Source organism: Sesamum indicum, linkage group LG2 (genome assembly GCF_026168435.1).
Source record: "Sesamum indicum cultivar Baizhima isolate 11 linkage group LG2, ASM2616843v1, whole genome shotgun sequence".
Taxonomy (NCBI): Eukaryota; Viridiplantae; Streptophyta; class Magnoliopsida; order Lamiales; family Pedaliaceae; genus Sesamum; species Sesamum indicum.
The window spans coordinates 5,945,036-5,956,728 of record NC_142658.1 but is presented as its reverse complement, the minus strand read 5'-3'; the positions used below and the strand labels follow the sequence as shown (position 1 = coordinate 5,956,728).

At 35.2% G+C, this 11,693-nt stretch overlaps 1 protein-coding gene across 1 annotated transcript; it reads left to right on the top strand.

Annotated features, from left to right (window-relative positions):
- The first annotated feature begins 3,756 nt into the window (after positions 1-3,756).
- On the top strand, positions 3,757-11,644 carry LOC105155405 (autophagy-like protein). Its single transcript, XM_011071279.3, has 6 exons — positions 3,757-4,110; positions 4,445-5,806; positions 7,825-9,490; positions 9,799-10,016; positions 10,690-10,900; positions 11,000-11,644. Exons 2-6 carry the CDS (start codon positions 4,863-4,865, stop codon positions 11,411-11,413), a joined length of 3,453 nt encoding a protein of 1,150 aa, XP_011069581.1. The 5' UTR covers positions 3,757-4,110; positions 4,445-4,862; the 3' UTR covers positions 11,414-11,644.
- The last annotated feature ends 49 nt before the right edge of the window (positions 11,645-11,693 follow it).

Here is an 11,693-nt window from a genome sequence, read left to right as displayed (position 1 = left end):
AAATGGTCCTTTAGATCTGCCATATCATGCGTCAAGCTCCAACTACAAAAGTTTGCACGAAGGTTGTATATAGATATGCACTCACTATATCTTTAGATATACTGTTCAATATCCAAGTTAACACCATACCATAAAATATTTTCCATTGCCTAATCGCCTCAGCTCCTTCTCGTGGTTGTGTCATGTTCCATCTATAAAACCTAATTTATCTCTCTCCTAGTGTGATTCACACTGCTCTACTCTACGCCAACCAATTATTTCAATTCAATGGCACAGTAATGATAGGTGAGGAGGATATTCCAAGTGATGTACCTTTACAATGGCTCTCTCTCCTCTAGATTCAAGGTTTGTAGCCGATGCTTTAGTAGCTTTCGTTGAAGGTTCTGCCATCAAACCTCCAAAACTTCGCACTATGCAGAAACCATTAAAATAATGACTCTGATACCATGTCAAGGTTCACACAGGAAACAACAAGCATTGCCATGGTAGATAGTTTCTATAAAATGAAGTTGTATTCTCTGTTATGACGAATGTACTGAAGAAGTAATTTAAATAGCTGCAAAGGTGTCAGAAATATCCCAACTGCCTAACTAACTCCGCCACATCAGTGGCCAGCTGGACACCAAGTTAAAGGGAATGAGGAAAGGGGAAAAAATGTACTATACAACTAATAGAAAACCAAGAGTTAAAATGCGATTTTTACCGAAGAAAATCAGCACATGAATTATCACTTCTTCAGTGCAAGGTTGTTGTTTCTTTGGAGATGTGCGCAATCTCAACATGTTCTCCTTTTATTTTCTTAGAGAATTTTTACCCTCGCAAGAAAAAATATTACTTTTTGTCATGGTTAATTAATATAGCAAAAATAAAAAATCGGACACATAATAAATAACCATAGTTGGCCAATAGTTATCAATCGTTATTTCTGCCCGTGAGATAATAACATTAGTCATAACTTAAAACCATAATAAATATTTTGATCATAATTAAAATAAGACAAAAAATAATTAAACGCGATTAAAACTTGAGTTTTCACATTAATTTTTTTATTCGGGATAAATAATATTAATTTACCATCATTTTTAAATTAATTTATATTCTAAAAATAATCTAATTTTTTATAGTGGCTGTTAATATTCACATAAAAATGTTATATATATATATAAAACCCTTATTTTTAATTAGTATATATATAAGACAAAATCCTCCTAGAACTCTTTAGCCATATCCCTTTCAAGCAACAAAATTCTCTTTATTTTATGCTATTTGGATAATAAATATATTACATGCCTATCTAACCCATGGTGAATAAATGCTTAAATAAAAAGGGATTATATAAATTAATGATGAATGACGGCGACTATTATAATATTAATTATGAGTTTAGGGTGGTTAATTAGGGGATAATTAATTAGCACTTAATTAATGACGATTTCAATATCTGGATGAGAATATACGTTGCAACAACTACGTGGGCTATGCCAATTCCATAACCTCATTCATCATCTACATTTTTCTGCTCATTCGTTGTACTCACATTTTTTTTAAATTTATTTTATTTTAAATAATTTTCATCCTGCAGGTTTAGATTGAATGACTCCCCATCATTTCTTGCAAAAATATTTTTATTTTTGGTTTGATTGCTTCACACAATGAAACATATAGTATATTATTAAGAAAAATCAATAGTTTCGTCATATTTAATTCTTTAACAAATAATTCACCTAACCCTCTTCCCACCCCCACCCTCCAGGAAAAAAATTATCTATAATCGAACTATGTTCTCGTACCAATTTTTGAATATTCAAATTTATCCTTTAATTCATTTTTTTTCTTCAATAATATTTGATCATAATACTAATTTTAATATCTTTTTGCTAAAATACCCCTCAAACTTTCTCAATTTTTGACACTTTTATGTTTTTTAAGACCAATATTCTATTATTGATAACTAATTTATTAATAAGAATATTAATTATTTATAATTTTTAAATATTTTTATACACATATCGATTATGCTGTGTACCGCTAGTAGCTCATGACATATGTACATAGTATGCCACTACATGCCCATTTTTACCAATTGTCTCTAATTTGATAATTCCATCTCTAATGATAATGTTTTTTTTATTATTATGTATGGTCTGAGTATATTGATCTTTTATTTGAATATAACTCAAGTTCAATTCATATTATTAGGACCTAAATTAAATTAAAAATTCAATAGATATTCCACTTATCTGAATAAAAAATTACATCTACAATCTAAAATAGATAGAACAAGTTTCGTATTACTCAAACTGAATCATAAAAATTAAGATTAAATACATATTACGTCTTTAAAAATATATTTACAGTCGCATTCATCCACCAAAATATGAAAGTAAAAAAAATAGAAAATTAATCTTACCTTCCGACAATCTTGACAAAATTAAATGTAAATAATGTCTATAGTCCAAAGAAAAGAATGTCCGTCCATATATAGTCCAATTTTACTTCATCACAAATTCTTGGGTCTACACTACATCAAATGTAAACAAGAAATAATATTAAAAAACCTAAAATCAAAAATGTTTTCTTTATTATAATTAAAATTCAGACACAAAATAAAAATACAAAACACAATTTTTTTTATACTGAATTTGACAGTTGGATCCGATTAATATATTATACGTACTTCTTGGAATAATCCTAATCCCTAAACCAAGACTCGCTTCTGGACTTGTAATTGAACATCCGAACTTGTATTTTGAGCGCACAGATAAATTTTTTTCGTTGATTAGCAATTTATCCTCTTGTAATATTGAAAATGAGCACATTATCCCCCTATGAAAAAAATATAGCAATTCATCCCCCTATACTTTTTAAAATAAAGTATTTACCTCCTTATACAGGGAGGTAAATTGCTTCATTTTAAAAGACATAGAGAGGTAAATTATTGTATTTTAAATAATATTGGGAGGTAGATCGCTATTTGTTGTTTCATAAGAAGGTAGTTTGCTCATTTACGATATCAAAGGAGTTGTTTGTATTTTTTTTTTCTAATAATTATATTTAAATTAAAACCAAATGTGGAGAAAAGCTCCAATCTAACTCTTACCCCCTACAATTATAATAAATTCTTTCACGATTAATTACTTAGTAATGAATTATGCAACCTTCGTCCTAAATTAAATTGGATTAATCATTTCTAAAAATGCTCAAAAGAAATAAATTTAAACCTCGAAAACAAACAAAAATTCTCGTATGGGTTAATTTTGGTTAAATTAAAAAAGAATATATATGTAAGATAATTAATTTACACAACTTATTATATTTTTATTCAATAGTTAATGACAAAATAAATATAATTATTTTTACCATATGATTAATTCGATTTCAAATAACTCAAATTTATACAAGATTTTTTCTTAAAAAGGCAATAAGTAGGATTATTACTGTGCAAAACCCACAACCATTTTACCAAAACATGTCCCAAGAAAGAACATACTTAATCATTGATGTACTGAATTTTTGTTTGAAATTAAATATTGTAATGAATCTCATACTAAAAAAATAAAAAAATAAAGTCATATGAGAATCAGTCATACATGGTATGTACGTGCCTATGTACATACAAAGAAGTCACATACACGTCTACATACATACATATATGGTAGACGCCTACATTTTGGTATTATTTCATCTACAATAATTGTCAAAGTATTATATATTATGAAAATAAAAAATGAGAGAGAGAGAGAGAGAATTTAAAAGGAAATAAATAAATAAATAAATAAAAATGAAGAGGTTTATATAAATGAATGAAGACAGAGACATGTACTGTAATTTCCCAGTTCTTCCCCAAAGAGTCTTCCTTGTTTGTGCAGCAAGATCATGAAAAACCACACGCACTGAAGAAGAAAATCGTCTGCCGCTTGAGCTGCTGCTGCTGTTGTGTTGGTTGCTTCCGTCAGAAGGTTCTCTTTCAAATACTATATAAAAATACTCTATTTGGAGTGTAGGAGAAAGAAAAGAAAAGAGTTTCGGCAATAATATTATAATCAATCATTCATCGTCCGACGACACTCCACGCCATTGTTAGGAGGAAACAGCTATACATACACCAAGGTAAAATGCATATATCAGCGCAGACTTAAGGAAACGTAAAACCACATGGGTTTCGTGTAGGATTTGTTTTCTTGTAGCTGTGGGTTGGAATTCTCTTCTCTACATCTCTATCCATTGCTTTCTGTCTTTTAGTTATTGAGTTTTGTTTATTAGGTAGGTGAGTGGATTTTGCTGAGGCCCTTTGTTATTGTCTTTTTTCTACCTTCGGTGTGGTTTCCGTTACTTGATTGCTGGGGATGCATTACAATTGTGAATAAAGTTGGGGTTTTTGTTGGTATTGTATTCGTGGGTGTTCTGAATATTGTGCCTTTTTTTTTTCTTTTCTTTTGAGAAGGATTCTGCGGTTAGTCGGTGGCAATTGGAATTTTCCTTGGTTAAATATTTCATCTGGGTACGCCAAAAATCGGGTTAATTTGACAGATCTCTGAGGTGGATTTGGAATTTCTGGGGCTTATGTGAAGGAATCGGTGGTGAAATTAGAGTTTAATTGGTGAAAATCAGTGGTGGGTTGAAGGCAATTGGGGTTCTTTTGCAAGTTTTGTTCGTGGTTCTGGGATTTTTTGGATAGAATCTTGGTGGGTTCTGCAGTTTGTGCGATCTACTGTGGTGGGATTGACCATCATATTGGTTAGTCTTTGTGTCAAGCATTTCTGGAGTGGAGTGTGAGTTTTGCTTCTCCTGGTACCTGCAGAAAAGTTTGATACTTAGGTTATTGTGGTGGAGAGCTATTTATTCTTGGGGGGTTCAAGAAAATGAGTTCTAATGCTTCAGTAGGTGTAATTCAAATGGGAAAACTTGTGGTTCATATTGCTGAGAATGGGCATTCATATGAGCTTGAATGTGATGAATATACTCTTGTTGAGGCCGTGCAGAGGTTCCTTGAATCGGTTTCTGGGATACCATTTAATGATCAGCTTCTTTTGTGCTTGGACATGAAATTGGAATCTCAGCGGCCCCTCTCAACGTACAAACTTCCATCTGATGACCAGGATGTATTTTTGTTCAATAAAGCGAGAATGCGGAGTAATTCACCACTGCCTGCGCCAGAGCAAGTTGAGATAATTGATATCTCTGATCCTCCATTGCCCTCCTCATCTCACAACCCTCATCCTCTAGATGATGTTTCAGACCCGGCATTAAAGGCCTTGCCTTCTTATGAGAGACAATTTAGATATCACTTTCAGTGTGGACATGCTATTTACAGTCGTACATTAGCAAAAATTGAGACATGTGAGAGACTTTTGCAAGAGCAGAAGGTGCAAGAAAGGGCTTTGGAAATTGCAAGGGGTAATTTAGATCACTTCTATAAGATTGTACTGCAAAACTACACAGATTTTATGAAATGTTACTCACAGCAGCACCGTACTCATACCAACCTTCTGGTGAACTTCGGGAGGGATATGGAAAAATTGAGATCTGTAAGGCTTCTTCCACCCTTGCAAACTGCTAACCGGAAATGCTTACTAGATTTTGTGAAAGAAGAAAACTTATGGAAGACAGTGGAGGATTGTAGCATTTCTCACAGGCAATTTGAGAACAAAGTTTCAGAATTTAAACAGGAGTTTGGAGATCTAAAGCGGAATACAGAAACTTTGTATTCTGGCAAAGCTTCATTTCTTGTGAAAGACTTGGATTTGGCTATCAAAGACCACCAGCGGTTTATCAATGAGCAAAAGAGCATAATGCAAGCTTTAAGGTCTCTCTCTCTCTCTCTCTCTCTCTCTCTCTCTCTCTTTCACACACACACACACACACGCATACACGCGCACACGCGCACACACTCACATACACGGACACATACATATATTCAATGCATTTTATATTCCAATTTTTCTGCTGCCTGTGTGGTTGGTATGGCAAGCTTCACGTAATAGCAGTGTAATGTAATCTCATGCAAGGTATATGACAGCAATCTGGTTATTCCAGTTCCTGTGTAATGAACTTTTTCTTGTGTGCCGTCACTAAAGCATCACTCTGGTGCCGTCACTAACATGTCTGCTTACCAATAATTACCGAAACAGTTCACTTGCTTTATGCTTTCTGTTTATTTGTTGTAACCTACTTCTAGGAAAGACATTCCTTGACCTTTTGTGGTGTTAGGAATGAGTGTTTTGATTGGTTATATGACAGCATTGATCGGAAGATGACTTCTGACGTATAAGATGTCCCATTCTTCCCATTCATTTGCACTTAGACAATCCTACAATCTTGTGTTTTTGGATTTTTCCGAACTATCCTCATTTGTATTTGTATATGAGGTAATTATTGCTATAATTATTTTCCTTTTGTCTTATGCACTTAAAAGGCAAGAAAAAGTAGAAGGCGGCGCCGCCCCTGTGGAATGACCTTGTATACAAGCGTTATTCAGTCTAGTTCAACCTTTTTGCTTTCTACTGTCATGGAAACTTCATATAGACGTGGAGTAGAGCATTTTCAGGTTGACTGGAATGGCACATTGATGGTCTTGTGTTAATTATTATATCCACCTATAGAGGGAAAGAACACGAGAGAGATAATACAGAAAAAACTGTTGGTATTTAAGGTTAGGAAGTTTGTGTTTGGCAATAAATAAAATCAGAGATGCCAAAGAAGGGACATGGGAGTGGCATCTGTCAAAGTATTCTTTTATATCAAACTGTATAACATTTTGTAGGAGTTGAATAGAACTACAAATGAGCATTCCTATGTTATGTTGTGACACAGAACATCCTGACTAACAGTGTAACTTGAAATTTTGATGTTACATCTTAGAGATGAAGGGAAAGACTTTTCGTTATTGTAGTGTTGTGGTTATGAATTTGGTGTTGAGAGGTTGGGTGCGGTTCTTTCTCTAGCTCTCCTAAGTTCTGTTGAAGACAGTGGTTCTGATTTTCATCACTGTATTTGAGTTCAACCGCTTTTGAAAGGATTGGAATTGGTAATATTGGGGTTTCTGGCTTTAGATCACAGTTTCTTCTGGTTTTGGGAACAATAAAACACAAACTGTTTCTGGGTAATCCTTCATGTTTTCTGGTATATGTAGCTGTTTTTGGTGTTTTGATTTGGTATTGATCTATAACCTGAGAAAAACACAAAACTTACCTGAACATGTCAATATAGGAAAAGCGTTGGGCGGCATATGTGTATTAAAAGCATGCATGGGAAATCCTCTTGTGGATCCAAGCTGAAACTTAAATAAATTAACATACTCCAACATATTAGAGGAACGGGGAGTTGACTTCTCATTCTTGTATTAAGAAGGAAAGAAGGATAATAATCAGTGTAACAATCTTTTGGTAATAATAGTAAAGACAAAATGAAGATAATACATAAAGATATCATGACAATGTTATTGTTCTATTGTTAAGATTGATAATTTGTATATGTGTGTTTCGGCGAAGAAACTCTATTATAGATATAAGAAGTCAGAATAGGTTTCAGATACATGGCAGAGATGTTTTAGATTCTTGTAGAATGAGGCCCGATTCTTCATGTTGCTGGCTATTGGAATTGAAAGTTATGGACATGTCGACCCAGAATATTAAAAAAAAAAAAAAATTCATTTCTGAAAACTGCTAAGGCATTGATTCCACTCTCAGATTGGTCTTAGTTTAGATTGCTCTTTATTCAGTTTGCTCTTTTTATGTTGTCTAATGTACATCTTTACCATTCCCTTTCTTCTACAATTTGCTTTCTTAGTGATTATTGAGGAAAAGTTTATGGTATTTGGTGCAGTAAAGATGTAAATACTGTAAAGAAGCTTGTTGATGACTGTCTTTCCAGCGAGTTGTCATCTTCACTTCGTCCTCATGATGCTGTTTCAGCATTGGGTCCTATGTATGATAGCCATGAGAAAAGTTACCTTCCAAAGATGCAGGCATGTGACCGTGCAATTTCCAGTTTGCTTGATTTCTGCAGGGACAAAAAGAATGAGATGAATATCTTTGTGCATAATTATATGCAAAAGATTGCATACATTCAATACACCATTAAAGACGTGCGCTATAAGTTCTCTGTGTTCCAGGAGGCTTTGAAGCGTCAGAATGATCAATTTGAGCACTTAAAAGTGGTGCGTGGGATTGGTCCTGCATATAGGGCATGCCTTGCTGAAGTAGTGAGAAGGAAAGCATCAATGAAAATCTACATGGGCAAGGCTGGACAATTGGCTGAAAAACTTGCAACAGAGAGGAATGCTGAAGTTAGGAGACGTGAGGAATTTCTCAAAGTGCACAATGCTTATATTCCTAGGGACATTTTAGCGTCTATGGGATTGTATGACTCCCCTAACCCATGTGATGTCAATGTAACCCCTTTTGACACTAATTTACTTGATATAGATCTTTCCGACTTAGACCGTTATGCTCCAGAGTCACTGTTCGGACCCTCCCCAAAGAGTGAAAAGCATGGGGCTTCGAGGACTTCATTGTCGACATCTAATGATGGTTCTCAGTCTACTGAAGTTGAAGGAAGTGTGGTGGACATGCATGAGAGGTATGATTTCCAAGACAGACTTGAGGGATCAGAGTTGGTGGAGATTGCGGGAACTAGCAAGATAGAAGTTGAGAATGCGAAACTGAAAGCTGAACTTGCTTCTAAAATTGCCTTGTTATGTTCTATAAGTACGGAGCTCGATTATGAATCCCTTGATGACAGTAAATTGGAGAATATATTGAAAACTGCTGCAGAGAAGACTTCTGAAGCTTTGCATCTTAAAGATGAGTATGAAAAACATCTCCAATCGATTATAAAGGTGAAGCAGATGCAATGTGAGTCTTACGAGAAAAGGATTCAGGAATTAGAACAAAGGTTGTCTGATCAATATCTGAGAGGACATAAGCATTCACCTGATGATGATAGGGCTGGTTCTGCGGTTTCAATTGCAAAGACTGATGATGAGAACAAATCAGAAGTATCAGCGGTTGGAGAAATGCACATGCCCCATGCAATGGAAGAGGTCTCTTGTGCATCTAGCTCAATTAAATCTGGCCTTCCGGATCATGATAAAGCACAAGAAGGCTTGGATGATAATATGACAGATTCCTCTACTATGCTAAATCCTCACTTGGATTCATCAATGCGAGATCTACACCGTGACAAAGCACATCTTTCTGACAAGGATAAGAAGCAAACACCCTTTACTGATGAAGGCATGGCACTCACTGCAAGTAATATGGCTGTTAGCATGTCACAACCAGCAGATGTTCTATCATATGAAACAGCTGTTGAACCAAGTGGGGATGCTAAAGTGAGTGACGGTCTTGTAATGGAATTGAAAAATGCCCTAGCAGAGAAATCAAGTCAATTAGACAATGCAGAAACGAAGATCCAAGAATTAATGGACAAGGTGTCCAAGCTTGGAATGGAGCTGGAGATCAATCAGAAGCTACTTGATGAATCTCAGGTATTAGTAACTGGAATGATTTTGATCTGCCTGTTTTTTTGGGAGCCAGGTGAAAAGGATGGGGGCTTCAATGATTATGCAGCATGCCTCCCTTTTATTTCCAAACTTCTTAACATAATTGCTAATTTGTTCTAAGTGTAAGCTTAATAAAAGATGGGCATGCACCTATTTCTCTGCTTTTTCTTATTCTTGGCTGCTAGAGCATGTCCCCTGTGTCTACTGAAATTTTACATTGTTTATTCTGTTCTATGAATAAAGTATTTAAAATGCCTCAATGACTCGGAACTGTTTATTTATTGTTATTGCAGTTGAATTGTGCTCATCTGGAGAATTGTCTGCATGAGGCAAGAAAGGAAGCCCAAACCCATCTTTGTGCAGCTGATCGACGAGCTTCAGAGTATAGCACATTACGTGTTTCTGCTGTCAAGATGCATGGTCTTTTTGAAAGACTTAGAAGCTGTGTTTTGTCAGCTGGCGTGGCAACTTTTGCTGACTCTTTGCGTGCATTGGCTCAGTCTTTAGGCAGGTAAGTGCTACTGCTTTCCTCCTTAGCATCTGACAATATTTTCATGGATTACTTTTAGCATGTGCTCGAGATATATTTATACTTGACTGACATGTACGTTTGAGTTTTCGTGGATGTGAGTGATGTTATAGGATGTTTATCTTACACTTGATCCAATTTCTACCTGATCATGATTAATTTCATGGACAAATGAATTTTTGGGTTTTGTGCACATGGAAATGAAAATTTTAAAAGTCAAGGAAAAGATAGTTTTATCAAGTTTCCAACACTTTCTATATTCACCTTTTATGTCCCTCTTCATTTTTGGTTATTTTAGGGAAAGAACAGAATAATAACCTTTTTAGATAAACGACTTCTGTACTTTAGTGCACCTTGCTTATACAAAACAGGGTTGTTATTCTCGTCATTATTGTTGATAATCTTTCTGATAAATCTCTGTACAAATGCAATTAATTCTAGGGTTAATCTATCCTATTTTAGAAGCATCAACGTTTTATTTGAACTTTTTGTTGGAAAAATAATCTTTTGCGAATAATGTGTCTAATTTATCTTCTTTTCTTGCCTTCCTCATCATTTTGCTTTCATCTTCTCTGGGGGTTGGAGGATGGTTGGAATTGTTCGATAATGCAAATAAAAGTTTAATGTTTGATTGAATTGCTTTTAAATTTTCCAGTTGCAACGAGAACGAGGATGATAGTACTGCTGAGTTCCGTGAATGTGTTCGAGTACTCGCAGATAAAGTTAGCATTTTATCAAGACAGCGTGCGGAATTGCTCGATAGATACTCAAAAGCTGAAGCTGCAAACGAGCAGCTTAGCAAGGAATTAACAGAGAAGAAAGAGCTGGTCAACACACTTTACATGAAGCATCAGCTGGAAAAGCAGGTAAACCTACCATGGTAGTATCTTACCATATGTAGTCGAAATCTCTTTTGGTCTCATGTTCTGAAACCATAGTTGAAGGAATGAATCATTTCGTCACAGGCAAACAAAGAGAAGCTCTCTTTTGGCCGGTTAGAAGTCCATGAAATCGCTGCATTCGTCCTCAACTCCGCAGGTTATTATGAGGCCATCAACCGTAACTGCCCTTACTATTACCTTTCTGCTGAATCCGTGGCCTTATTTACCGACCATCTACCAATCCGTCCAAGCTACATTGTAGGGCAGGTTGTGCACATTGAGAGACAGACAGTGAAGTCCCCACCATCGACATCACCAGATCGAGCTGAGAGTACTAGAGATTGCGTAGATATACTGACCTCCGAAATGGGACCCAGCCGGTTAGGCTCGAAATCAGGATCGACATCAAACCCTTATGGGCTTCACGTAGGGTGTGAATACTTCATAGTGACTGTAGCCATGTTACCTGATACCGCAATTCACTCGCCTGCTTCCTGATCTTGTTGCGAATGGCAGATATAGATGTGATGGAAGAAACTAAGTGTAAATATATATAGATTGTAATGGGGATGTTACTTAAGATGAATACTCTTTAACGAGAGTTTCACTTCATCTTCCCTTGTATAGCTGCAAATTAATTCAATCCATCGCTTTGTATATAATTATGGGATCTTGTGTAAATTTCCCAATATTTATTCCTTTTCCATTAAGAACTTTTCATGATTCTCATTTTGATGACTTGGTAATGTGGATGATAGTAGTGAGGACGGTTTAGTAT

Excerpts from the sequence above, each read along its gene's own strand:
- LOC105155405 (XM_011071279.3), top strand. The coding sequence starts at position 4,863 with ATGAGTTCTAATGCTTCAGTAGGTGTAATTCAAATGGGAAAACTTGTG. Across the intron at positions 10,017-10,689 it reads TTGGCTCAGTCTTTAGGCAG|TTGCAACGAGAACGAGGATG; the intron begins GTAAGTGCTACT and ends TAAATTTTCCAG. Across the intron at positions 10,901-10,999 it reads AGCATCAGCTGGAAAAGCAG|GCAAACAAAGAGAAGCTCTC; the intron begins GTAAACCTACCA and ends ATTTCGTCACAG.